Source organism: Microtus ochrogaster, unplaced genomic scaffold, assembly GCF_000317375.1.
Source record: "Microtus ochrogaster isolate Prairie Vole_2 unplaced genomic scaffold, MicOch1.0 UNK2, whole genome shotgun sequence".
Lineage (NCBI taxonomy): Eukaryota > Metazoa > Chordata > Mammalia > Rodentia > Cricetidae > Microtus > Microtus ochrogaster.
The window spans coordinates 23,044,647-23,070,445 of NW_004949100.1; the positions used below are offsets into that span (position 1 = coordinate 23,044,647).

General features: G+C 44.3%; 1 protein-coding gene across 3 annotated transcripts in view; it reads left to right on the forward strand.

Moving 5' to 3' along the window:
• Positions 1 to 25,532, forward strand: part of Gli3 (GLI family zinc finger 3) — a 259,955-nt gene extending 234,423 nt beyond the window's left edge. For all 3 annotated transcript variants that reach the window (XM_026788360.1, XM_005365443.3, XM_026788361.1), the window contains 5 exons: positions 12,525 to 12,674; positions 13,997 to 14,161; positions 17,955 to 18,245; positions 21,652 to 21,979; positions 22,717 to 25,532. In XM_026788360.1, the coding sequence (XP_026644161.1) occupies positions 12,525 to 12,674; positions 13,997 to 14,161; positions 17,955 to 18,245; positions 21,652 to 21,979; positions 22,717 to 25,037 (3,255 nt within the window). In that variant the 3' untranslated portion in view covers positions 25,038 to 25,532. The remainder of the gene's footprint in view (positions 1 to 12,524; positions 12,675 to 13,996; positions 14,162 to 17,954; positions 18,246 to 21,651; positions 21,980 to 22,716) is intronic.
• Positions 25,533 to 25,799: the final 267 nt, after the last annotated feature.

A 25,799-nucleotide genomic window follows, 5' to 3' on the forward strand; every position in this document is an offset into this window, starting at 1 on the left:
ACACACACACACACACACACACACACACACACACACACACACACTCCTCACTCACACTCCTTCACATTATCCTTGACATCACTTCCTGGCATACTGAGCTCTTTTTGATGTGAGACTCTATCTCTTTCCCTTCTACGATGTGTTTCTCTCTTTACTCTGAATTCACACACACACACACACACACACACACACACACACACATTTTGTTTGCACATTTCCCGCTTGGATTACTTGTTCACTTCAAGTATCATCTCATACTTTTTCTGTACTCATTTTTATTGTCCACAACACACAGTTAGTGCACATAGACTGATGGCTAAACTTGAACCCCTCCCATAAACTTTGACTTCTGCTAGGGTGGTATAGAAAATTATAGTCTAATGATGAAGTTGGTACTTACATTACTTAAGGATTACTTGGATATAACAGTACTAACAGACTGAAACATTTAGGAGTGATTGGTCAAAAAGATGACTGGAAAATGCTAAGATTAAGATTCCTATGTGGTAAAAAGCGTGTGTGGCATAGAGTCCCGGGATCTTCCTGACCCCTTGATTTAATGACATGAACCTGCGTAGCTCTGCTCAGTAAGCATGCTCATTTCTCATGGGGAAAGGAACCGTGTATTCACCCAAGTGTCTTAATGTTTACTTGCAGAGCATGGGTGTCTGATGCAAAGGCTAATTTTTAGGCAGCATTCCTTCCTGCATCCCAGTAGCCGGTCTCTGGTGAGATCCAGTGGGCGTGTCTTATTTCATCGTGCCTCTTCAGTGCTTAGAATATAACTGGTGTGCCCTAAATAAACACGGAGTTAGTAGTGAGAGAATGAGTCAACACAATGGGAGAGGTGGGAGGTTCCAAATAGTCATTTATAAGATGTATCTGTTTCTGTCATCAGTCACTGCCATCCTCCTGTACACACACACACACACACACACACACACACTTTTATTAACTGCTAAATCTTTTCCCAACACTTTCCCGTGTGAGACTCTTTCAGCAACGTGATTGACAGACCACTTTTAGGAAGAATACTGTCCAGGAATGTGCTTGGTCTATGACTTTTGAAAATGACTTTCAACCTCCTCTCTAAATAATTTTGCTTTTCAAATTATTGGGCTGAGGAGATAGCTTAGTGTATATGAGTACTTGCTGTGTTTGGATCCCCCCAGTACTCATATGAAAAGCCAGTTATGGCTGTATGTGTCTATAACTGCAGAACGGCGTAGACAGGTAGATACCAGGAGCTTGCTGATTAGCTGGCCTCACCCGAACAAAAGTATCTGATTCTATGAAAGATCCTTTTTCAAAGCAGTAGAGGAAAACATCATTGTCCTCTTGTTCCCATATCCCTGTAGAGGTGCTTGTGAGCAATCTCTCTCCGTCTCTCTCTCTCTCTCTCTCTCTCTCTCTCTCTCTCTCTCTCTCTCCCTCTCTCTCCCTCTCCCTCCCTCCCTCCCTCCCTCCTTCCCTCCCTCTCTTCCTTCTTCCCTCTCTCTCATGCCCACCCCTTAAAAAGGACAGAATTCTTGACTTTTCCTTAACTATTAGAACTAGATGATTCAAAACCTGTTGCAATTTTAACAAATCTTTCAATGATCAGACTAGGATAGAGAACATTTACACTGGTGTGTGAGCTCAAGGGCTGGTGGTCATAGTGTCCAGAATCAGAACTCAGTATGGTAGAGAAAGCCTGGGTTTATAGAGCACTGCAAAAGGCCAGCTGCCTGTTAAAAGCTCATTCTTACTTTTTTCCATTTATGTTTAAATTGTTCGTTTTCTCATAATGTGCTCTGTGTTAACCTTCTCATGAGTGCCTGCATGCCTAGCTCTATGTGGATTCCTGGGGTCATAAAATAAAGGTTAGTTAACATTTTGTGCACTTTTAGATAATGGAAGGCTTAGCATCTTGCATTTCAAAGAGTTAAAGTTTGTAGCTGTTTTTGTATTCAAGAAGGCATAATGTATGAATGTTCTCCATTCTTAGAGCTAGTGTGTGTGTCTGTATGTGTGTATGAGAGAGAGAATAAGAAGCACTTTAAAATTTAAAATCTAAGAAGTGCTATTGTAAATTATTTTATGACTTTCCAACTTTTCAAAGTTTTATAACAAAATAAGAATTATTTCAGTAGATATATGGAAGCCATATATAGAGAAACTCCAGTCACCATTCCTGTTGGTGGAGAAAGCCACACAGTGTAGGAGGATTTTAATACTCCAGGACACTGTCATGCTTCTGAAAACTCGACCTTGGCATACACATGGTGTCCAGGTTTGGTAATGCTTCCTAGACACGCTGCATTTCTGGGCATGATCCACACAAGTGAATGATGAGTTCTTCCAGTTCCTGGGAGAGGTTGCATTTTTTGGCTGTTTTGCTGTCCTCTTTTGGAGCTGAACCGAGAAGCGGCTGGGGAACAGAAGGGAGGCCTTTCTTCCACCTCTCCTATAGCTGTAGTTCAGGGTGGAAACCATGTGCCTGCTTGCTTTGTTTGCTGTAAAGAGATGAAATAGATGATCCTTTCAGAAGATGGATTTTCTAAGTTACTTATCATTTCCATGATGATACAGTTAATACTTTTCTCCTTCCTGCAGATAGAGTATTCTTTTCCATCTAATCTGTGGTATTCAAGAGTACTCTTCAACTCTTTCAAGGTTATGCTGGCTCTTTTGGGGGGGTGTAGTTAAGTTATATTTCATTTGTATTTTAATAAATAAAACTTGCCTGAAGATCAGCGAGTCCAACAGCGTCACTGGTCAGCCTTACAGACCAGGCAGTGGTGACATACACCTTTAATCCCAGTAACCACACTAGTTTGCCATAGAAACCGGGCAGTAGTGGTTCTCACCTTTAATCCCAGCACCAGAGAGGAATATAAGATGGGAGGAAACAGCTCTCAGGCACAGTCTCTTTCTGAGATTCCTGGAGGCAAGATCGCCATTTCAAACTCAGGTAGAGGTAAGAGCCAGTCAGTGGCTGTCTGTTTGGCTTTTCTGACCTTCAGATTGAACCCCAATATCTGTCTCTGGGTTTTTATTAATCGTGCTACAAAGCCCAGATCAGTTTTGCTTTAAAAGAGTTTGTGGTTTTGTCTTCCTACCTATAACAAAGAAAGAGGATAGGGTGTGGGTAGGTATGTGCCCAGTACTCTGCAGTAAGCAGGTCAAATGTTTCCATAGCATCTTAATTGTATTTGGATATCGGCCCTTCCAGAACAGAAACTGAAAGTTTTTTATGTTTTAAAAGTTATTGTTGTTATTATATTGTTGTTTTGTGATACATTCTCACTGTGTAACCCAAAATGGCCTCAGACTTCCAGTCCTCCTGCCGCAGCCTTCCAGGAGCTGGAATTACAGGCGCTCTCCACAATGCCTGGCTAGGAAATTGAAAATGTCTTGTAGACCAGTCTCCTTATTGAGCTGTGAGCGAGAAGAGTGATGGATATGTTTCAGTAAACTAGGTAGGACTCACAGTTTTAGAGAAGGAAGTCCTGGGTCCTTAGCAGATTTACATCAGTAACTATTGCTCTGTGTGAATCTAGGCATTCTTAGAATGAAGATAGAGGATCAAATACAAAACTTTTATTATATGTTATATTATATATATTATATTATATATTTATATAATTATAAATATATAATATGTTATATTTTATATATTATTATATTATAATATATTATATTATACAGGTTGATACCTCCCTGGATATCTCATGATTTGAAGCAACAGCAAGCAGCCTGTGGGATTCTGCATTCACCGTGCTTGGGTGTAGTGTGGAGTAGAGGGGGCCTGTTTTTTCTAACTGTGCATTATTTCATATTCTCAGTTGGAACTGGTGTTAGTTTGTGATAATTTGGGGTTGACTTTGTTAGCAACTCAAGTTTAAAATTTCCCTTCCATTTTTCCTCATGATGTGGAAGGGAAATAAATTAAAAAAAAAAAAAAACAAGCATGATGTGATTCCCATGCAGTTTCTAGGTTCTCTCTCTCTCTCTCTCTCTCTCTCTCTCTCTCTCTCTCTCTCTCTCTCTCTCTCTCTCTCTCTCTCTGAGTCCCTTATGGAATCCAGCAGGAAATACTGTCTTCAAAATGTTTTTCTTCAGCTCTTCCTATGGGAGAACAGGGCTAGGTTGGTGGCATCATGGAGCCTTGAGCTTGTGTGGAAAGCCGCTCGTCAGCCCCTGGGCTCTACAGAAGAGAAGCTCTCGGGAAGTCACATACCACCTACTCTTTCTGCTGCTGCTTTTCCTGCTTCCTCACATCCTCCTCAGATTTTGTCACAGAGTAGATTTTTGTGATTTTTTTTCCTTTGTAAGTGGATGATATCTTTACTGAGATGTAATAAACACACCGTGTAATTCACCCATTTAAAACACACAGCAATTTTGTCTGTTGAATCCATTTTATCACCCCATAGCTCTCAGTTTTCTGCGTGGATCCCACCCACAGGTAGCCATCTGCTTTCATTCCTCGTAGATCTACTTAGCCTGGTGGGTGACGGGGTTACCTTGAACTGTTTGAGCTTTGCTCTGTAGCTTCTTTCACTCAGCGTGTCTCCAGCGTGCATCTGTGCCGTAATGCTGGCCCCAGAACCTTACTCTTCCTTGTCCACTTAGATTCTACCTGTGAATTGTAACAGGAGGAGCGGGCTGCTTTTCATCCCAGCCCTCGGCTATCTTACACCCAAAATAATCACACAGAAACTGTATTCATTTAAACACTGCCTGGCCCATGATCTCTATCTCCTTATTGGCTAATTCTTACATCTTAATTTAATCCATTTCTATTAATCTGTGTATTGCCACGTGACTATGGCTTACTGGCAAGATTCTAACTAGCGTCCGTCTCAGGCAGGAGATGCAGGGCGGCTATCTCTCTGTCCTTCTTCCCAGCATGCAGTTCTGTCTACTCCGCCTACCTAAGTTCTGTCCTATCAAAAGGCCAAGGCAGATTCTTTATCCATTGTCCAATGATAGCAACACACAAACGGAAAAAACTCCTACACCAGTGAATGATCATGGGTTCTTGCTTCCATGGAATGTGTATCCAGCTCGCCTCGGTCTTGGTTTGCAGGGAGTGAGTTGGGATTTGTCTTTTAATCCCATTCATTTCCATTCTTAACGCAGAGCCCCTCATTCATAGATGATGTTCACCATGTTGAATAACTTTGCCTTCTTTAACCCATAAAAGAAATGATTATCTTGCATAATTGTGCTAGACACATGCCAGTGGGGACTCATTCATTCATTTCTAACCAGTAAGCACAGATCTCTTGTTCTCACCTAATACTTAATGTTCACAGACCAGAAATTGGAAATTTCTTTAAAAAAATTTTTTTAATGCTGTTTTTAAGTTCTTGATGTTTTCCTGATTGGTTTTGTAGAGTGTCAAACAGCTACGGGTGAGTCAGAATTTTTATTAGCCAGCTAGAACTGTAGCAGTCGTTCTGGGAAGTCTTTGGAGAAGACCCCTCCCACAGCAGGCTGCTGCAGCTTCTCAAGTAATCTGTTTGAAAGATTGACAGGTGCCACCAAAACAATTTAAATTATTTTGTTTATCTAAAATTAAAGTGCATATTGATATATACGGCCTATTTCAGCCCTGATAGTGTGTGATTTGCGCCGTTTTTCTATTTCTGCTTCTTAATGCTTTAAGGAATCCAATCACAGTGTGTCCCTAACATAATCCAAGCCATGACAGTCATAGAACTTTTCAGAAATACTGCTTATCTATCAAGTAATGCTCGCGAGAAGATGTCAGCTGAGCTCAGATGTAAAGTGGGAGGAATTCTCAGGGAATTTGCTTTTCTTTTAGGTAAATCATTTCTATCTCTCTCCCATTCTGGTTTTACTGTGAATTAAATTTTAATGAAGTCTAAATCACTTTCTCCTTTCCCTCCTTTCCACAGATATCTCTGGGAACCTAAACCAAGAGATAATAGACACATAAACCCAGGAAACAAGTTCAGATTGAATTTTTTTCTTAAGATCGCTTAATTCTTTATGCTTCACCTTATGCCAGATAGAACCCCGCCCCCCCCATCCCTGTCCCCCGGGTACAGTTCTTCACCAAACCTGAGGCGTGATGCTAGCGTCTCTTCCCAGCAGCCTCATTCATGAGCTCGTCTGGCCGTGGGAAGAGTCGGGAGGCATCAGATAGTTCCAGTTTGGCATTCTGTTGTAGATGTTTCTGTTTTACTCCTTCCTTTGAAAATAGAGTCATGGGGCAAAGTATGATGACTCACAGCTGCTCGCTGGAGGCTGAGGCAGGGCAGCTGCCATGGGTTCCATATATAATGTGATCGTGACATCTGAACGGCATGTTGGTGGCTCTAGATACAAAATGTGTGGCCAGAGCATTGACAGTAGGCAAAACTAAGGGAGAGTATGTGTTCCAGCCACAGCAAGAGACTGTGGAGCCTGAGAACTTCAGGCCCATGGTACTGCTCCACTTTCTTTAGTATGTATTCATGGACCGCTACTGTGTCTATCACATCCATCAATCTATGTGTGTGGGGGAAACAGAATCACATGCACTTGTGCAGAAGGATCATATTGTATGCTTTCATATATACCTGGTACTGTGGAAATCCTGACAACACACATGTGAGGGCCTTTTAGCTCCGTGGAATCTGTGTTGTTTGGGAAACAGGTAGTGATGGGAAGACCAGCACAGTAGATAAGTGCCAAAGACAGAATGATGCTGGCTGTTGTTTTCAGGGCTCGAGGTTTGCCTGTCTCGCTGTTGCTGCTTCTGGGTGTGCTTAGCAGGGATTGTTTCAGGGCATCAGCGGGAGGAATTCGCTCCTTGCTGTCTGGATCCTGCCGGCTAGAGAAAACAGACTTGGGAGGCAGCCAGTGTTTGCCTCCTGATCAGTGAGTCACCCTCGGCAGTAGGTGGGATGAGTGAACGTTCTGAAGAGCGCAATAGCCTCCCCTCTCAAGGAGTTACTAAGAACGGAGCCTACTTATCTAGGGAGCCGTGCTTACCAAGTGGAAATTGAATCTGGCCAAGAGAGAGGGAGGCAGAACAAAAGCAGAACGCACCTCCAAGCTTCGTGAACTGATTGAATAGCAGCTTTATGCAAGGCTGTGCGAGCACCCAGAGTGGCTGGGCCACATGTGTGTTTCAGCTGGAGGTTAGGAAAACGGCCTGCTTGGAACTCACGCACATAATGAAGCAAGAAGAAAGGACCCTGATTAGCTCAGTGAAGCCCATTGTGGGCTTCCATTCTGCTGCTGCTAAGGAGAAGAAAAGCTTCCTCTTCCCTCTCCCTTCAGGTCTCTCTTCTGCCCCTCTCCAAGTCTCTTTGGTTGACAAGTGGGGCAGAGCTTCCCAAAGAGAATCCCTTGAAGTAAAGAGCTGCCTTCCACTTCTCCCATCGGCAAGCAAGCTATTGAGTTCTGCCTTTCTCTAGGCTATCGCAGACCAGAGTGGGGAAGATGGAATTATGGGCCTTGCCTCATTCTGCCAAAGGCATGGTCACAGTCGGTAAATACTGACTCTTAGTTTGATCACTATGCAGGTTACGTTAATTTCATCAACTACCATAGCCTCGGCCAGATGTGGTTCCAACTGGAAGCCCCATCATTGGACTTGGCTTTTGTTGGGAGTGTGCTGCTGCCCGTGTCCCCTGTTTATTCAGACAGGGAACATTTAGAGTGGTTCCCATACACAGCCTTGTAATTTATACCATCTATCTCTTTCTGGTTCTTGGGCCTCTGGCAAATTGCATGTCGTAGTGTTGGATTAGTTTAGAATTTAATCATGCATTATTTTTCCTTCAATTAAATTATTTATATATTTGATTAACATTGTCACTGTTGGGAAGTCACGTTTTCAGCGAAACCACAAATAAACTCACAGCCATTGACTTTCAGGCCAGCATCACAGGGAATCAGTCTGCCTGTTCACTGTCAATTGTCTATTCATTGTGTGTTACTCTCAGTGACCTTGGGTTTTTAGAGAGAGAAATGAGTGCACTTTTGACCCAAACCCAGAAAAATGATGCATATACTGAGGTGTTTGTGGCTGAACCCCCTCCCTTTCATGGACACTTTTTTTTTCTTTTCCTTTTTCTTTTTCACTAGCAACCTAGTTTTTATTCCTTTCTTGATTCTTTTCTTTAGCTTGAAACCTATTTCTTTCTGCTTATGCTTTTTCATGTTTGAGAAATAAACTGTCAAATATTATTATAAGAAGGAAGCCTTCAAAAATTATCTCATTGGGGGGCAAGCAAATGACGGGTTTATGGGTCAGATCTAGACCACTGCCTGGTTTGCTGTGTGGGGTGGGGGCCTTGAGCTGAGCATATCAGCTAGGCTCATTTCGATGGCTTTAAACAGCTAAAAAGAAAACGTTAAGAAATATTTTTGACCTCTGCGAATTTCTGACATCTGTAAGTAACCAGCTCCTGTCCTCGCTGAGTCTGTACCTAGTGACAGACGTACTTTTAGCACAGAGCTTGGTATTTCTGCCTGGCTTTATACAGGAAAAGCCTGCTAGCCCCTTATATATGTAAATTTGTCACTACGCTTTTACAGATGAGATCATTAAGGCCAGAATTGGCAAATGATCTGCCCAGGGCACACGGTGTGCTACTGAGGTCACCAGTGTCTTTCTGTCCATCTGAGTGCTCATGTGACTGACAGCAACAGAGACCCGGTACTCTCAAAGGAAAGTAACCATTTAAACCTTACAACCACATGGGGTTTGTTACGATTCCTTAGAATTTTTATTAATAATTAATTCCTAGATCTTTAAAACCTCCAAAGTGTTAAACACATTTGAAAATCTTACATGGTCAGAGAGATGCCTCTTTATTTCTTTATGGTAACTGACTACGCCTTCTGAGAAGAGTCTGTTCACTTTCCTCATAGATGGTTGGAATTTCTTACACACACACACACACACACACACACACACTCACAAAGTGTAATCTATTAAGTTTGAATTTAAGAACAGTTTCAGAAATATTATAAAACATATTGAGACTGGGGTAAGGAGACAATCCCAAGAAGCTAGTCTTGCAGAATTTGGAGTTTTAATTAGCCAGCACAAATCGTCCTTGCCCCTCCCATATAGAGATGACAGCATGCTCAGTTGGGCATGCCCCTCAGACTAAGCAAGCACATAGTTGCCGTTCCCTACAACTGTACTCCTTTGCTTGCTGCTGGGTCTCCCTGCTCAGAGACAAAGCTCTCCATGCTATTGTATACAGATTCTTAACTTCCTGGCCACTTTCAGTACCTAGCGTGTCCAGCTTAGACCCATTCCAGAGCCATCCTCTCCCTGTCACCTGCAGGGAATGTCTATGGGGAGCTAGACGGCTGTTTTCCTTGCTCTTTCACGTCATACAAAAGTGCTAGGTCCCAGGTTGCCTCAGGAGACGGCTCATGGACGGTTCTGATGGGTCAGCAGGACAGAGGAAGGTGAGCATTCATTATCCTTCACCCACACTTGGCACCCCCGCCGCTGCTCAGGTGGCTCCTTGAGCGGTTCCAGTTATTTTATCCTCTATGGGGGTAGGCATGCAAGGCCTGTGTTGTTTGGGTACAGCCCCGCAACCTTGCTGGAGACTTGAAAAAGCCTGTTGCTTTTTTATTTATTTATTTTTGTAAGCCCTGGCCAGCTAGACCATGCCTGACCATCTCAGCAGTGTCCCCAATAACCCATGGGAAGCTCCTGTCGGTGGAGGTCACCACCATCCTCAAAGACATCAAGATATAACCTGCAGTGAGCGCTTCTGTGTCGTTTGTCTGCCGTAGGCTTCCCCCTGTCTCCATGCTCAGCCTGACCTGCACACTAGAGGGGCTTCATTCAGCCTTCAGGTTCTGTTTTCAATGCGGTTTCATTTGAACTGACCCCTGATCCCTGATGTGGCGCACTGATCTCAGACCCGTTATGTGTTTTTATGAAACCCATTCTTTCCCTTCATAATGCTTATCACAGCTGTAATTATACAGTAATTTAAGTTATTACCTGTTTTCCTCCAGGAGACTGTAATTTCCTTAGGGCGGGAATTATGTCTGCCTCGGTCCCCATCTCTGGGCCTGCTGCAGAAGGCTTACTGCACACCACCCTGAAGGCATGCGAGGGCAAAGTCATTGCCATCTCTGTATCCCTTGGCTTCCCCCCGGGAAAGAGTAGACCATGCCTGGGTGTCTTTAAGATCTTTTTTTAATTCTTAAGAGTAATTGTAACAAAATACTATGCATCAAATACCAGGTGAAGCCGAGCTGCTTTAAGATAAACAAGTGTTCAGGGCAGCGCCTTTTGCTCGTACTGTTTTCTTTATGCATAGATCAGGTAAACTCAGCAAACACTGTATAACTGCCAAGCACCAGGACACAGTCTGTGGATGAGTATATGAAACTTAGAGCCTGTTCCAGTGGCAGTCTTTCCTCTCTCTGTATTTCACCTGCCTCCCTCCATTGCTTTTCTTCCTCCCATGTCCCCCACCTTCTTTCCCTGAATTTTATGACAAGAGTCAATTTGTTAATTTCCAGTAACTGGAGAAAACTGAAACAATAGCAATTTCATGTTGCAGTCCTATGTACTAGTCTATTTTTCTCTCGGAAAGACTTTATTTCAGAAGTCTTTGGGCCACACCCTGCGATCGTCCTCGGCAGTTTGCAGGCCAGTGTGATTGACTAGACTGTCTCTTGCAGGATGCACATCTTCGTGGGTTACGTGCACAGCTATAATGTCTAGGATACCGCTCCTAGGTCGATGATAGGAAGTCCAGCAGGAAAACAGTTCTGCTGTCACACTGGTCTTCTGCACACTGTCCCACATGATAAGATTGTCTCCGTGTGTACTGTCCCGTGCTGCTCAGTGTTGGCAGTTCGTCATGTGTTCAACCCCTGCTCAAGGAAAGGAAGGCAGTGACTTCTCTGCCTTTATCCAGCTCTAACTTCTAGAAACAACACAGAAAACTATTTTTTCCATGCAAATTTTTCTATCCTCAGGCAATCAGCTACCTAGAAGAATAATCAAAAAGGCCCCATTCTGGTGGCAGAAAATTACCATTAGGTCTCCAAGCTGGAGCAGTCAGAGGCACATATCAAATGTTGTGTCGCCACTCCAACAGAACTCATGAGAACTGTAATTACTAGATGAATTCCAAAAGATGCATATCTGTTTATTTGAAAATGTGTACTTGGTAGCCTTAAAATGAGGCAAATACAACATAGCTTGGCCAGAGAATAAAAACAGGATAAAAATCTCCCTGGTAGTCTAGAACTGGACATTTGAGTCGTGTACTAAACCTACTAAAGAACGACTTAATTCATTGTGGTGTTGAATTAAGGCCTCGCTGTGTGATCTAGTCTAGTTTTCAATTGGCAGTGTTTCCACTCAGGCTCCCAAGTCCTGGCACTGCCAGCGTGTGCCACTGGCACTTCAGGTAAGTCCAGTGTGGTTGTATCTGGAGAGCTCCCTTACACCTCAGCAGATATTGTTGTAGGTTTTTCATGTCCCCTGTCAGAAGGCACTTCAGATGTCCTTCTATTATTTACTTTTTTTTTTTTTTTTTGAGACATGGTTTCTCTGTGTAACAGTCCTGGCTATCCTAGAACTTGCTTTGTAGACCAGGCTGGCCTTGAACTCGCGGAGATCCACCCGCCTCTGCTTCCCAAAGTGCTGGGATTAAAGGTGTGCATTACCGCTACCTGGCTACATATCCTTCTAAAGATGTAGATTAGAGCTGGCCTTAAAGCCTTGATTGGGGTTCACCACAAAAGGAACCATATTAAAGGGTTAGAGCATTAGGAAGGGAACCACTAGCATTGTGGTTCTTACAGAGGACCCGAATTCTTTGGTTCTCAGCCCCACAACAGACCTGGTTTTCTCTCTGATCTTCAGATACCAGGCACCCACAGAGTATGCACACATATGAGCAAAGGAAACAGCCATGGACATAATAATCTGAGAAAAAACTTACCCTATTAATATTAATTCTACAGGGGGATGGAAAAAATGGCTGAGAAACGACAAGTCATCGGGCGACTGTCACAGACTGTCTTCCCTAGCGCCTGGTTCTCTGTGCTTATTTTTCAGGAAGAGATTGTCCCCGTCTCAGCCAATGCTCTTTTTTCTTAGGCCTTGTTATGGAATCCCGGAGCATGTGTGTTCCTGGTCCTTACACATACATGTACATAAGTGAAAGAACAGCCACACTCCTGTGCAGAGGACCAGTGGAGAACAGAGGGCACAGAGCAGCTCACCCTGTTTTACACACACGGTGTGCAACTCAGGCTTGAACCTGTGCTTTTCAGATTTCAGTATCAAGTAATTTTTCTGGATGCCAAGCCTACAGTAGTGTTGCCCAAACTGGCTACTCAGTTAGCATCAGCAAGTCTATCTTAAAAATATATGTACTCGATGTTTTTTAAATTGTGATGTCGTGAAGCTGTTCATGTGTCTTCGAGGCTTAAAAAGTTGAACACTGTTTCACTTTCTTTTGTGGCGTTGAGAATGGACTAATACGCTCTGATTTTCTTTCTCTTTTCCTCAACCTCAGCATATCAACAATGACCACATTCATGGCGAAAAGAAGGAGTTTGTGTGTCGTTGGCTTGATTGTTCAAGAGAGCAGAAACCCTTCAAAGCCCAGTACATGCTGGTTGTGCACATGAGAAGACATACGGGCGAGAAGCCTCACAAGTGCACAGTGAGTACACGCTTGTGCATCCTCAGTGTCCCCTCACACAGGCGAGTGTGACGCTTCCCTCTGCAGGTCTTCTGTAGTATCCTCGGGTTCTGCAGGCTGATGACCCCAGGTCCTGCAAGGGTAGTTTAGGCGGTAGTGAGGAGAGAGATGGCGCACTGTCTATGTCAAGTGTCCCGAAGCTGAGCTTTAGACAGGACATCTCTGCATTGTGGCAAGTGGGCATAAGGTGGCTGGCTTCTTGTGCTCATGGCTTCTGTGTCTGCCGTATGCCCCCTCCCCCCACCAGTTCTGCACACTACAGGACAAAGCACAGCGTTGATGTGTTTTTCAGTTTAATTCATTATCTGTGTATGTAGTGGAGCTGATTCTCTCCTTGTACTCTTTCTTATATGGGCTTCGGGTATCAAACTCATGTAGTCAGGTGTACACAGCATGCACTTTAACCCATTTTAAAGGCCCTAAATTGAGCATTCTTTATCGAAAACAAAACTCAAGATAATAGGTTTGGGATGTAGCTCATGGGAGAACACTTCAGTCCTACTTATAAGGTCTGGATGCTAACATAATGTTCCAGGTAAAAGGCCCCACTTACAACATTTGCAGCCACTTGCAGTCACCACACAGGTGCACTGAAACTATTGTACCACATTATTATTAGTCGGTTGCATATGGTATATATAAAACATAAATGAGTGCATTGTCTGTCTCTGTGGTGTCTCAAAATGTGGATGTATATATTCTAAAATTTGAGAAAACTCAAGCCGCTTCTCATCCCAAGCCTTCGAGTAATGCATATCCAGCTGCCCTTGGCTCTGAATTCTTCCTCCTTGCTCAGTCTCAGGAATAGAGTGTAAGCCTCTGGAGTGGGCCGCACTTTCTCTCAGGAGGTGCTCTGAGCACTGCACAGCCCTGGTACTTTACATCTTAAAGGCCCTTTACAAACATGATCAAATTCCATGGCTTTGTATAGACACAAAGCCATATTAATGAACTTTGTGCTGAATCTGAAATCAGTGGGAATTGGAGGAGATCAATGAACAGATAATGAAATTCATTGTCCACATTGAGCTGTCTATTAAAAAAAAATAGGAAAGAAAAAAAAGCCTTCAGGAGTTTTACAGGCACTGACAATGCTTTGTCTTCAAGGCCCCAAGCCACATCTGAATCCCAATAAATGCAGAGTTTAGTGGAGTTTTTGTTCCACAGTTTTGAAAAGCTGCTGACCCTTGAAAGGTCAAGTTTTTATCCACTTGGATAGGGGGTTAAGCACTAGCTGCAGCTGCTATTGTGTAGAGTGGTCCAGATTTACCTGTTGTCCTCAGTTTGAAGGTTGCACAAAAGCCTACTCGAGACTAGAAAACCTGAAAACGCACTTGAGATCCCACACTGGAGAGAAGCCATACGTCTGTGAGCACGAGGGCTGCAACAAGGCTTTCTCCAATGCTTCAGATCGGGCCAAGCACCAAAACAGAACGCATTCCAATGAGGTAAGCCTCCTCCAAGGCTCCAGGGCTCCAGGCAGAAACAATGAGCCTTCTTGTGGAATACACATGGTAAAGGAGGTGTGCTCTGTTTTATTTTCTCCGGGCTGTTCTCACTATGAGTGGGCTCTGACCCTGCAAGTGAACATTTGGGGCCTCAGGCATGGACCCTGTGTGGACCTTGATGCAGATGAAGAGGAAATTTTATAAAAAAAACCCTTTGGGAATTTAGTTTCCTGTTGCTTGGAACTGCCACCTACTGGCCAGACAGTAGTAGCATTTAACTTGTAAATCAGCCTGCCTGCTTGGCCATGGAAGCCCAAATCCATGCAAAGTTGGACTCTGACTAAATAGACTCAGAGGCATCCCACCAGCAGGTGAGAGCTCACTGCTGAAAGCTCACACTCTGTCTTGGAGACAGAGGTATCGTCACGCGCATCGTTCTAAACTTATTTCCGGGAAGCAAACAGCGTAAATAAAGCGTATAGACTTTAGATTCCATTCTAGATCCCAGAGGCTTTTGGAAGATAGTCTTAGTGGCCCAGCTGATACGTAAGGCAGGTATTTAAGACACAGGGAGCGAAGCCTCATCGTAGTAGTTGATTTATTGTATTGCTATTATTCTTAGGTAATTAGCCCCAGATTACTGATAAATGCTTAAAATAAAAAAAAATGGTTCCCGATTTGGCTTTGAGTATGAGTACGGGGCAGTTTCACATCTGCAGGGTTAGACTTGAGCTGGAAACCCAGGCTCTTGCAGTCGCCCATCCTAGACAAGCCCCGATACTCACTTGCATTGACTTATTCTCTTGTGCCTTCATCTTTTTGCTGAGCATAGATTGATAGCTAGTTATGTATCGAGCACTTTTGCCATGCTAGGTATAGCAAAGAATTCAACAGGGTCGACCCAGGGAGTAATTCCCATACGTGAAAGCGATCACAGCACATCTCTGTCCCTGACTTGGTCCTTGTGTCTTCAGGGGCTATGTAGCAGTGACCTCTGGAAGGACTCCCCATCCAGGTCATGTGATTTACATTCTTCCTGAAGCTACGTTTATGTCCATGCTCAAGTCTGACTTCTCCTGAGCAGAACCTTTGCTAGCGACCCTTCATTTTGGTGTCTCCTTGTCCCTGTTTTTATTCATCAAAATCTTAACTCTCCATTTTCAAGACCTAACTAAAGTGCTTCCTCATAATGACGGCTCCATTGAGCAGGTGCTTACTTTGGGTCATGCACAGTTGCAAGCACCTTATGTACCCATGAGCTGGGAGTTAAACACAGATTTTAACAACTGACCCCTCATCATCCCAACCAAAAGAGGAGTCTTCATTGCATCTTTTAGGTATCACACTTTATACTGTAAATAATTGCATGGTGTGATTTTTTTTCCCTGCCAGGAAAGAAGATTCTGTATAGAGCTTATAAAACATTAAATGAGAGATTATTGTATTTATCAAGATTACATATCTTTGTGTACAGGGAATCTTGCATATAGTAGGACTCATTTGATGTTTGGTAAGAAAAATCTAGCTGGGAAGTGGCTTAACCCTATAATCGCAGCACCTGGTAGGCTAAGGCTAATGTGGGCTGTAAAGAAAAACTTGTCTTTTTATTAAAAATAAATAAGTAGGTAAATAAATAAATAAATTCTGTAGTCAGGAGAAAATGCATTGACACCTCTCCAATGGTACCTGAGTGTGCAAGACAAAATGGTAGCAATCATGTCAGAAGTTAAAAACCCAGGACATGAAAAGCAGACCGCTCAGCAAGTCTGCCATTTGTCATGGCCGTCATTGCATTTCATCGCTATCACCTAATTTCAAGGTTCGACTACACAGTTGTGTTTACGGATTTCATTTTAAAGCATAAACTTCCAGAATCCGTGTTCTTGTGGATTTCCGTAGATAACTAACGTCATGTTCATATGCAGGGGTACATGGTTACAGGCGTGCTGATGGGCGTCATTGCTCTTGAAAATGCTCGTTCTGACGAACTTCTCCATGGTCATTGCACATCAGCCTGTCCTCATTTCCAGACTAGTCTTGATATTCACATGCATGTGTGTCTAGGAAGAGCAGCTCTTCCAGTATTTCCTGTGCCTCCTCCATGTGCCTCTCTCCCGTGCCCACATATCTACCTCATGCACTCTGCTGATGGAACAGCCTGTCCCATCGGTGCCCTGAGCAAGCACAGGGTTGATGCACAAACACCTAAAGGTAATGGCACTGACTGTCAGAGCCATTCTTCTGGCCCTAATGCATGGAATCCTGTACTTTCGTTTCATCATGTATATGCGGCAATCGCAGAGCTCCTGAGTAGACATAATTTATAGTTAATGGAATCAGTTCTGCCCAACTGAATCTTACATTCGCAGGTGAAGTCTCTCAGGATAATGTTCGAAATCTTCACTTCTCTACATTACAAAATCTCAGCACTCAGTCTGGCCTTGGGCTTTTAGTGGAAAAGGGTCATCTTTTAGACATGCATTCTACAAGACAGGGTCTTTATCAAGGATTAGAGATACATTATTTTAATCATGCTTTTATGATGATTTCTTATATACTAGCTTTCGTTCTGGTACACAGAGAGGGAGGTACATAGGGCCTTCATGGCATTCAGCAGGAGATCATGCCCAGGACCCCTACATACATCCGAATCAGAGAATGTACAGGCCGCTTCACTAAAATGCTGCAATATTCATAAATAAGCTCTCATTTTAGATTACTTCTAATGCCCAATACGGTGTAAATGCCGCATAAATAGTTGCTCTGTTGTTTAGGGAATAGCAACAGGAAGAAAAGTATCTGTTCGTGAGCATTACAAGTGTAAGATTTTCACACTACGGGTGTGAATTTAGTGTTCCGTCTGAAACCGGTTGAGTTCGTGTACATAGAGCCCTTGGGCAGGCAGAGCTGACTTCAGTCATAGCAACACCCCATAATTGTATCATTTTGGAAGTCTGGCACTGGTACAGAACAAAGGAAGAGTTCTGTGATCTATATGAATATTTAGTTATAAACATCCCGTGTTTGTAACTATATCAGGAGGCATGATCACCAACTAACATGAAATAGTTACATCATGTGCAGATGTGGAAAGTCAGAAGAGCAGACTGGAAGTCCTGGTTTTCTGTAAACCATTCCCCAGCCCTGAGAAACGTGTGGAAAGGGTGTGCGAATGGTCTATAATGAGGCTGCATCTTTAGAGACCAGGTTCTAAAATTTTGGGCATTTTTAGCTCTGAACACCAAAGAGTTGTGATGCTACCCAAAGGAGCACATATTAGTGAAACAGCATGAGGACAGCTCTGGGCATTTGATTTTATGTCTTATTATTATAATACCTGTGTACAAATAGCACATTTGCCAAGCAAAAAAAAAAAAATGTTAGATCTCAGAACCAAGATAAGATAAAAAAAAAAATTTTTCATACAAACTGTCTCCTGCAAGATGTATAAAATTGTCCTGATACCATCTTCTTGTAAGCCTCCTGCCATTATCCTCATCAATAGATGGAGAGCCGTGATACTTCCTCCCTGAGCATAAACGCTTCCAACAATGTAAAGGCAATTTATACACTTTTACCGCTTTCGTGGCTCCCTGAAAGAATACCCTATTAAGCTAGATTCTATGGACACCGAGCACCGTCCAAATAGCCTTTCTAAGTCGTTAGACCTGAAAGGTGTCTGAATGCTCTAGAAGTGGTTTTGAAAGAATTAGAATTGTAATGAACAACTACTAAGTCGTAATCGCTTTTTATAACCATCCGTCGACAATTCATTTTTTGTGGCATTTGATAGAAACCCTATGTATGCAAAATCCCCGGCTGCACCAAGCGTTACACAGACCCCAGCTCTCTCCGGAAACATGTGAAGACTGTACATGGTCCCGAGGCTCATGTCACCAAGAAGCAACGTGGAGACATGCACCCTCGGCCTCCGCCGCCGAGAGATTCTGGCAGCCACTCACAGTCCCGGTCCCCCGGCCGGCCGACTCAGGGAGCCTTTGGTGAGCAGAAGGAGTTGAGCAACACTACCTCAAAGCGGGAAGAATGCCTCCAGGTGAAGACGGTCAAGGCCGAGAAGCCCATGGTATGTCATTCACTCTCCTGTTCTCCCAGAGCTGATCAGGCTCATTGAGAAAAATCCAACTGAGCGTGTCAGGGGACAACACAGCCCCTCTTTATTGTATCTTGCCCCTGTGATTTGAGGGTCAGGAGCCCAGTGATTGAGATTGCTCTCTTGAAGCTAATCTGCTTAGACAATAACTTTGCTCAGAAGGAGTTTCTAAGATTCCTACCTGACTGTCAAAACTCCTCTGGAGCTGTCCCACTTGTGGCAGACAGACATGGCTGGCAGTCTCCTCCATGTGGCTACTCTATAGAAAATCATTCCTTAATAAGCCTTTCTACAAATATGTTTTCTGTCTTCCTTGCCCTAGTGACCCCAGAGTGAATACGCTGAAGGAGATGTTCTTTGGAGGCTTGCGTACAGTTCAGTGGGGTACATAGATTGAAAGACAAGTGCAATTCAGATGATGGGGCATAGACACATAAAAGCCTTCTAGAGAAGGAGAATTGCCAGTGGGCTCTGAGGGCAGAAGCCATGAGGACAGAGTTCCGCGCTCAGACCAGGGGGAGCAAGTGAATCCTGGAAAGGGGAGGGAGAGGAGAGGTGCCAGTTGTGGAACTTGCTAGAGCAAAGGGTTACGAGGCCAAGGGCAAAATTAGTGGGTGACTGATGTGGGATTTCCCTCTGTATGATGTGAATTCCATTGGCTAATAAAGAAACTGTGCAGGGAATAGAGGTGGGGGGGGGGAGAACTAAACTGAATGCTGCGAGAAAGAAGGAGGAGTTAGGGAGAAGCCATGTAGCCCTGCCTGAGACAGAGGCTGGGAACTTTATCCGATGAGCCACAGCCACATGGCAATACACAGATCCCTAGAAATGGGTTAAATTAAAATATACGTGTTAGCCAATAAGAAGCTAGAGCTAATGGGCCAAGCGGTGTTTTAAATAATATAGTTTCTGTGTGGTTATTTTGGGTCTGAGCTGCCCCTCCTGTGTCACCTGTGTCAGCAGCTCTAGTATTAGGCATTACAGTGCAGGTTGGTAACAGTGGAGATGGTTTCTATGTCACCTCAAACCACAATACCTCCCACTGCTAAGTAACTATTTATAGCAGTTTATCTCAAAATGACTTGACATGTGAACATTTACAAACAAATTGTAAGACTCGTACTCGAAGAGATAAAGACTACACCGCATATTTACAGGTGACAAAATTGAAGTTCCTCAAGGTAAACTATGGGGTGGCACATCCATGATAGATGCTGTGTGTACATACACACATTTAAAAATACCAGGTGCCTTCGTAGACATTTATTAAAGAACATTGTGTTACATTTCTAATATTATTTCTTTTGAAACATGTCTTTAATTTGGTTATCATGCTATAAATTAAATTCTTTCTTCTTTTTTCTTATTAATGCAACACCTCTTCTGTCTATTGCTCCCAAATGTCTTGTTCTCACTTCCTAAGGACAGTGGGTAATAAGGTGAGGGAATTTTGGCTTCTCTATTCTTTTTTGTTTTGTTTTGTTTTCATTTTAACATGCAAGTTTTCTTCCCATTTCGTTTTTCTTTCGTTCTTACGGCTTTGTTCTATCATTAGTGAACATTACTCAGCTCTGTGCCTTTGACCATAGCATGTGAAAATGGGAAGTCAGATGATGAAACTCATGGTTACTTTTTCCTATTATTTATTATTTTTCATAATAAATCACACTGGGCCAACTAAGCAGTTGTTCCCAAAGTCTGCTTAATTGCTGTCCTGAATAGCATAAATTCAAGTGTGAGACCAGACTTATACTGTTTAATTTGAAGAAGACTTAGATAAATTTATTAGCAACTTTACCTCCATTCAGTTGTCAGAGTGCATATAAGTAGTGCCCTGGCCTTTTACATGCTCTCTGGAAGTGTGTGAGCATACTCCTATCCACAGAGCCATGTACTTATATACTCTTGTCTGTACTGCCAAAGAATAAGTTACCCAAAGCTGTAAAAACTCTCAGTACCATAAGAAGAGTTGGTGCCTCAAGACTTTTCTGAGGCAAAAAACTTGAGCAAAAATTTGCATACTTGTGATCAGATTTCCATATCTTCTTAGCTCTACTTGGTTGCCCAGGGTGAAGTTACTGTATCATGTGGCGTTGCTAAGAAAGTATGTATTTGCTCAGATTTATATGCTGTGAAAGCAATAAATAAAGCTAAAGGGATCCCCAGAGAGAGAGAGTTACCTGAATGATTACCTTCTTCACAGCATTGTACAACGCACCTGAGAATACCTGAGTGAGTCTTTGACTTGCTGTTAGTGGCTCCAGTTTTTATCGGATCCCTGAGAGGGTACTGCAGGAGCACAGATGAGCCATTTGGGGGAGTCTAAACTTTGTGATTTTCACTGGCCACTGAACTTCTCTGAACATTACTTTTCTTGTTCTCACAAAGATGTGAAGCAGCCTTACATAGATGGTTGTGCAGTGTACCAACTATGCTGTGTGCTATAGCTCTATTCTCATGGTGCTTCCCAGACCCTGAGATGCTCAGGCTTTTCACCTGCTATCCCGGAAGCCCTGGCATGGACTTTCTTTGTATGAGACTAGTCAGTCAGATTAAGTTTCGAATAGTTACATAATTTCCTTTCAATGTCCACTTGGTTAGGATTTGGAGAACACACTAAGAGAGGAATCAGTAAAATCATTATATAAACTCAGGACCACTATCCATTGCAGCCTTTCTTCCCTTCTGAGTATGACAGAAGCACAGTGATTGATGATTTACTTATTACAGCGGCCTTGACCGAGCCCTGCCTGAAGGTCTATAATATCAGGAGAATATGGCAGGGAGGAAAAAGATAGAATAATTTGAAAACCCACTCTGAAGAGTCTAGAGGACCCTTGTTGGAAGGAGATAATGTGCCCTATGGAGCATCCCCTGTATGTGTGATGAAACCCATTGAAACAATAAATACTAAAGCATCTTACCTCATCTTTAACTTTATCAGATCTTTATGCTTAGGTGCTCTCTGAGATTTACATTAATTTCCAGTAACAGCCCTTAATAATTGATTCCATTATCTACTAAAGAAACTGCTGTGGTGGGTGGTGATAAAATTTGCCCAAAAATACTGTCCCGGAGATAGAGTTGAAAATGAGGAAATATGTCTGCACAGTTGACATTTGGAACAGGATCCCATGGCTGATAACCATGATCACATCTCATCTAGCATCTTCTACCATCCATCACCTCCCTGGTGCATCAGCCTGGTGGGCCATTATCATCTTGGCCCAAAGGCTACTTCATCCACCAGCACATAATTTTTTCTTCTCATTTAACCCACTGATAACATGGAGGTCTTGGCTTGCATGAGCTGTCATTTTGGCTTCCTTTCCTCTACCGTTCCTGATATCATGTTGTTCCTTCTTCCTTGGCCCCATAGACATCTCAGCCAAGCCCTGGTGGTCAGTCTTCATGCAGCAGCCAACAGTCCCCCATCAGCAACTATTCCAACAGTGGGCTCGAGCTTCCTCTGACGGATGGAGGTAGTGTAGCCGACCTCAGTGCCATTGATGAAACCCCAATCATGGACTCGACCATTTCCACGGCAACCACAGCCCTTGCTTTGCAAGCCAGGAGAAACCCGGCAGGGACCAAATGGATGGAGCACATCAAACTTGAAAGGCTAAAACAAGTGAATGGAATGTTTCCAAGACTGAACCCTATTCTACCTTCCAAAGCCCCTGCGGTGTCTCCTCTCATAGGGAATGGTAAGTTCCACCTTAGACCACATGTCTGTCCGCATGAGACGGTTCTTTTCCTTTATGTGTGGCCAGCACATGCCGAGAGGACCTGGAGCCCTTAGTTTTATATGTGTTACTTTCTTCACAGATCCTAAACTTACGCTAGATCCTATCTGTGTTAATGTTGAACCATTTACATTGCTTTGCTGGATGGTCCATATTTTGGAAATAATAACAGAGTAATACTGGAATTAAAAATGTAAAGGATTTTTTTTTATTTTTTGGGGGGGTTTGTTGCTGTTGTTTTTGTTTTTTGGGTTTTTTTGTTTTGTTTTGCAAGACAGGGTTTCCCTGTGTGGCTTTGGAGCCTGCTCTGGAACTTGCTCTGTAGACCAGGCTGGCCTCGAACTCACATAGATCCTGCCCTGGAACTTGCTCTGTAGACCAGCCTGCCTCTGCCTCCCGAGTGGTGGCATTAAAGGCGTGCACCTCCACCACCCCGCTGGACTCAGATTTTGATAGAGAAATTGTAACTGTACGAATTCCAGCGGGACAAGAAAAAAAAAAAAAAACTCAGCAATAGGTGCATTTGTGGTTAGTGCCCAACTCTAGTTTCCAAAACATAAAACCAAGAGAATTTGATCTGTTTGCCCAGTTCAAGGAAATACAAGCTAGTCGAATGCTTGGGGGAAATGTCGCACCTAATTTAAGACATTCTTAACTGTACGTCTCTTTTCCTCTCCTCCCTCTGTACCTCCCTCCAGGCACACAGTCCAATAACAACTATAGTTCAGGTGGGCCTGGGACCCTTCTCCCGAGCAGAAGTGACCTGTCTGGTGTAGACTTCACGGTGCTGAACACACTCAACAGGAGGGACAGCAACACCAGCACCATCAGCTCTGCCTACTTGAGCAGCCGCAGATCCTCAGGCATCTCCCCCTGCTTTTCCAGCCGCAGGTCCAGTGAGGCATCACAGGCTGAAGGGCGACCCCAGAACGTGAGTGTGGCTGACTCTTACGACCCTATCTCCACAGATGCCTCACGGAGGTCCAGCGAGGCCAGCCAGGGTGATGGACTGCCCAGTCTGCTCAGCCTCACGCCTGTGCAGCAGTACCGCCTCAAGGCCAAGTACGCTGCTGCCACTGGCGGTCCACCACCTACGCCCCTGCCCCACATGGAAAGGCTGAGCCTGAAGACCAGGATGGCCTTGCTTGGGGAAGGCAGGGACTCAGGGGTGACCCTGCCTCCAGTCCATCCTCCTCGGAGGTGCAGTGATGGAGGGGGCCAAGCATACAGCCGGCGTCACCTGCTGCCTCACGATGCGCTAGCAAACAGTGTAAGGAGAGCCAGCGACCCTGTCAGGACAGTCTCCGAGAACATGTCACTTCCCAGGGTTCAACGCTTCAGCAGCCTCAACAGCTTCAATCCTCCAAGTTTGCCTCCGTCGATAGAAAAGCGTGGCCTAGTGCTGCAAAATTATACCCGGCCAGAGAGCAGCCAGCAGCCCCGGTACTTCCAAGCATCTCCTTGTCCTCCCAGTATCACAGAAAATGTTGCCCTGGAGGCCCTGACCATGGATGCTGATGCCAACTTGAATGATGAAGATTTCCTGCCAGATGACGTGGTACAGTATTTAAATTCCCAGAACCAAACAGGGTATGGGCAACAGTTACAGAGTGCCATCTCTGAAGATAGCAAAGTAGCCCATGGGCCAGAGGACTTGGACCTACCAGGGCTGCCAGACAGCCATGTTGGCCAGCAGTACCCGGCTCTGGAGCAGCCCTGCTCTGAGGGCAGCAAAACCGATTTGCCCATCCAGTGGAACGAGGTCAGTTCTGGAAGCTCTGACCTGTCTTCCTCTAAGCTGAAGTGTGGTCAGCGTCCTACCGTACAGCAGGCTCGAGCCTTCGGGTTATACAACAATATGGTGGTCCACCCGCAGAATCCATGGAAGGCTGGGACTGGCCCAGCCGGAGGATATCAGACCCTCGGGGAGAACGGCAGTACCTACAATGGCCCAGAGCACTTTGTGATCCACGGCGGGGATGGACCTGGCGCCAATGGAAATGCTTTCCACGAACAGCCCTATAAGACCCAGCAGTATGGGAGCCAGCTCAGCAGGCAGCCACTGGCTTCTAGCGTGCTAGACAGTGCCTGCGGTGCGGGGATCCAAGGGTCCAAGCTGAAAGGCAACACCTTGCAAGAGAACGGGGGTCTGCTAGATTTTGGATTGTCCTCAGCACCAAATGAATTAGCTGGCAACACAGTGAATGGCATACAAACCCAAGATCAGATGGGACAGGGATACATCGCCCACCAGCTACTCAGCAGCAGCATGCAACACCAGGGCACCAGCCGCCCTGGTCAGCAGATCCTAGGGCAGGTCGCTCCTACCTCACATATCAACATCTATCAAGGGACAGAGAGCTGCCTGCCAGGGACTCAGGACAACAGCAACCAGCCATCGAGCATGGCAGTGGTCAGGGGCTACCAGCCCTGTGCCAGCTATGGGGGCAGCAGGCGCCAGGCAATGCCGAGGGGCAGCCTCACCCTGCAACAAGGACAGCTCAGCGATGTGAGTCAGACGAGCAGGGTGAGCAGCATCAAGATGGAGGCACAAGGGCAGGCCCAGCAGCTCTGCTCGAATGTGCAGAATTACTCTGGTCAGTTCTATGACCAAACCGTGGGCTTCAGTCAGCAAGACCGGAAAGCTGCCTCCTTTTCCCTTTCAGATGCCAACTGCCTGCTCCAGGGGACTGACACTGAAAACTCGGAGTTACTTTCCCCAGGTGCTAACCAAGTGACAAGCACAGTTGACAGCTTTGATAGTCATGACCTAGAAGGTGTGCAGATCGATTTTGATGCCATCATAGACGATGGGGACCATACCAGCCTAATGTCAGGGGCCTTGAGCCCAAGTATCATTCAGAACCTTTCCCATAGCTCCTCCCGTCTCACCACACCACGGGCATCCCTCCCATTCCCGTCCCTGTCCATGGGTACCACCAACATGGCTATCGGGGATATGAGTTCTTTGCTGACCTCCCTAGCAGAAGAAAGCAAGTTCCTTGCAGTTATGCAGTAGGCAAGGAGGACCGCAAGCAGAGGTAAAACGGTAGAACTTGAACGACTTCATTGACTCTGTTTGGACCTTTTTTTTTTTTTTTTCTAAGTTCTATATGTATTTTAGCAATCTCATCTCACCTGACTGGGATGTGTTTCAAGTATATTCCTTTTATGGAAAAGGACTCTGAAAAAACCCTAAGGTATTCTAGGGGAGAAACTGTCTTCCATTTCAGTTTTGAATCAGTATTGTGACATTCAAATCACCCTCTCTTCTTTTTAAACCTGTAAGCCTGCCCTCTTTCGAGTGAACCCATGTAAATGTGTGATGTGCATGTTCTTCTAGAAGAGAAGTCTTCAAATTCAAAGATCTGGCCTGCTTCTCTGCTACCCCAGGAACTAGAAGTGATGTACCTGTGACCAGGGGGTTGCAGGTTCACTCATTTAAAGTTTTCCTTTACAATACTCAGTGGCTTGCTTGTGTGTGTGTGTGTGTGTGTGTGTGTGTGTGTGTGTGTGTGTGTGTTCGTGTGTTCATGCATGTGCACGCACATGTGCGTATATGTGTGTGTTTAGCTCCCACACTGAGTACAAGAATTGAATGAGTGGTGGGTTTGAAGATTGTGGGTGCTCTATAGTTAGTATGAACAGCAGGTTTTTATGTGTTCCCCACCTTGATTCAATTCAGGGCATACTTTTAACAGCTGCACAAAAATGGAAATTTTGGGGATCCTACAAATGAAATAGTTTGCATTTCATTCAAAGAGTTTTCGAGGGTTCAGTT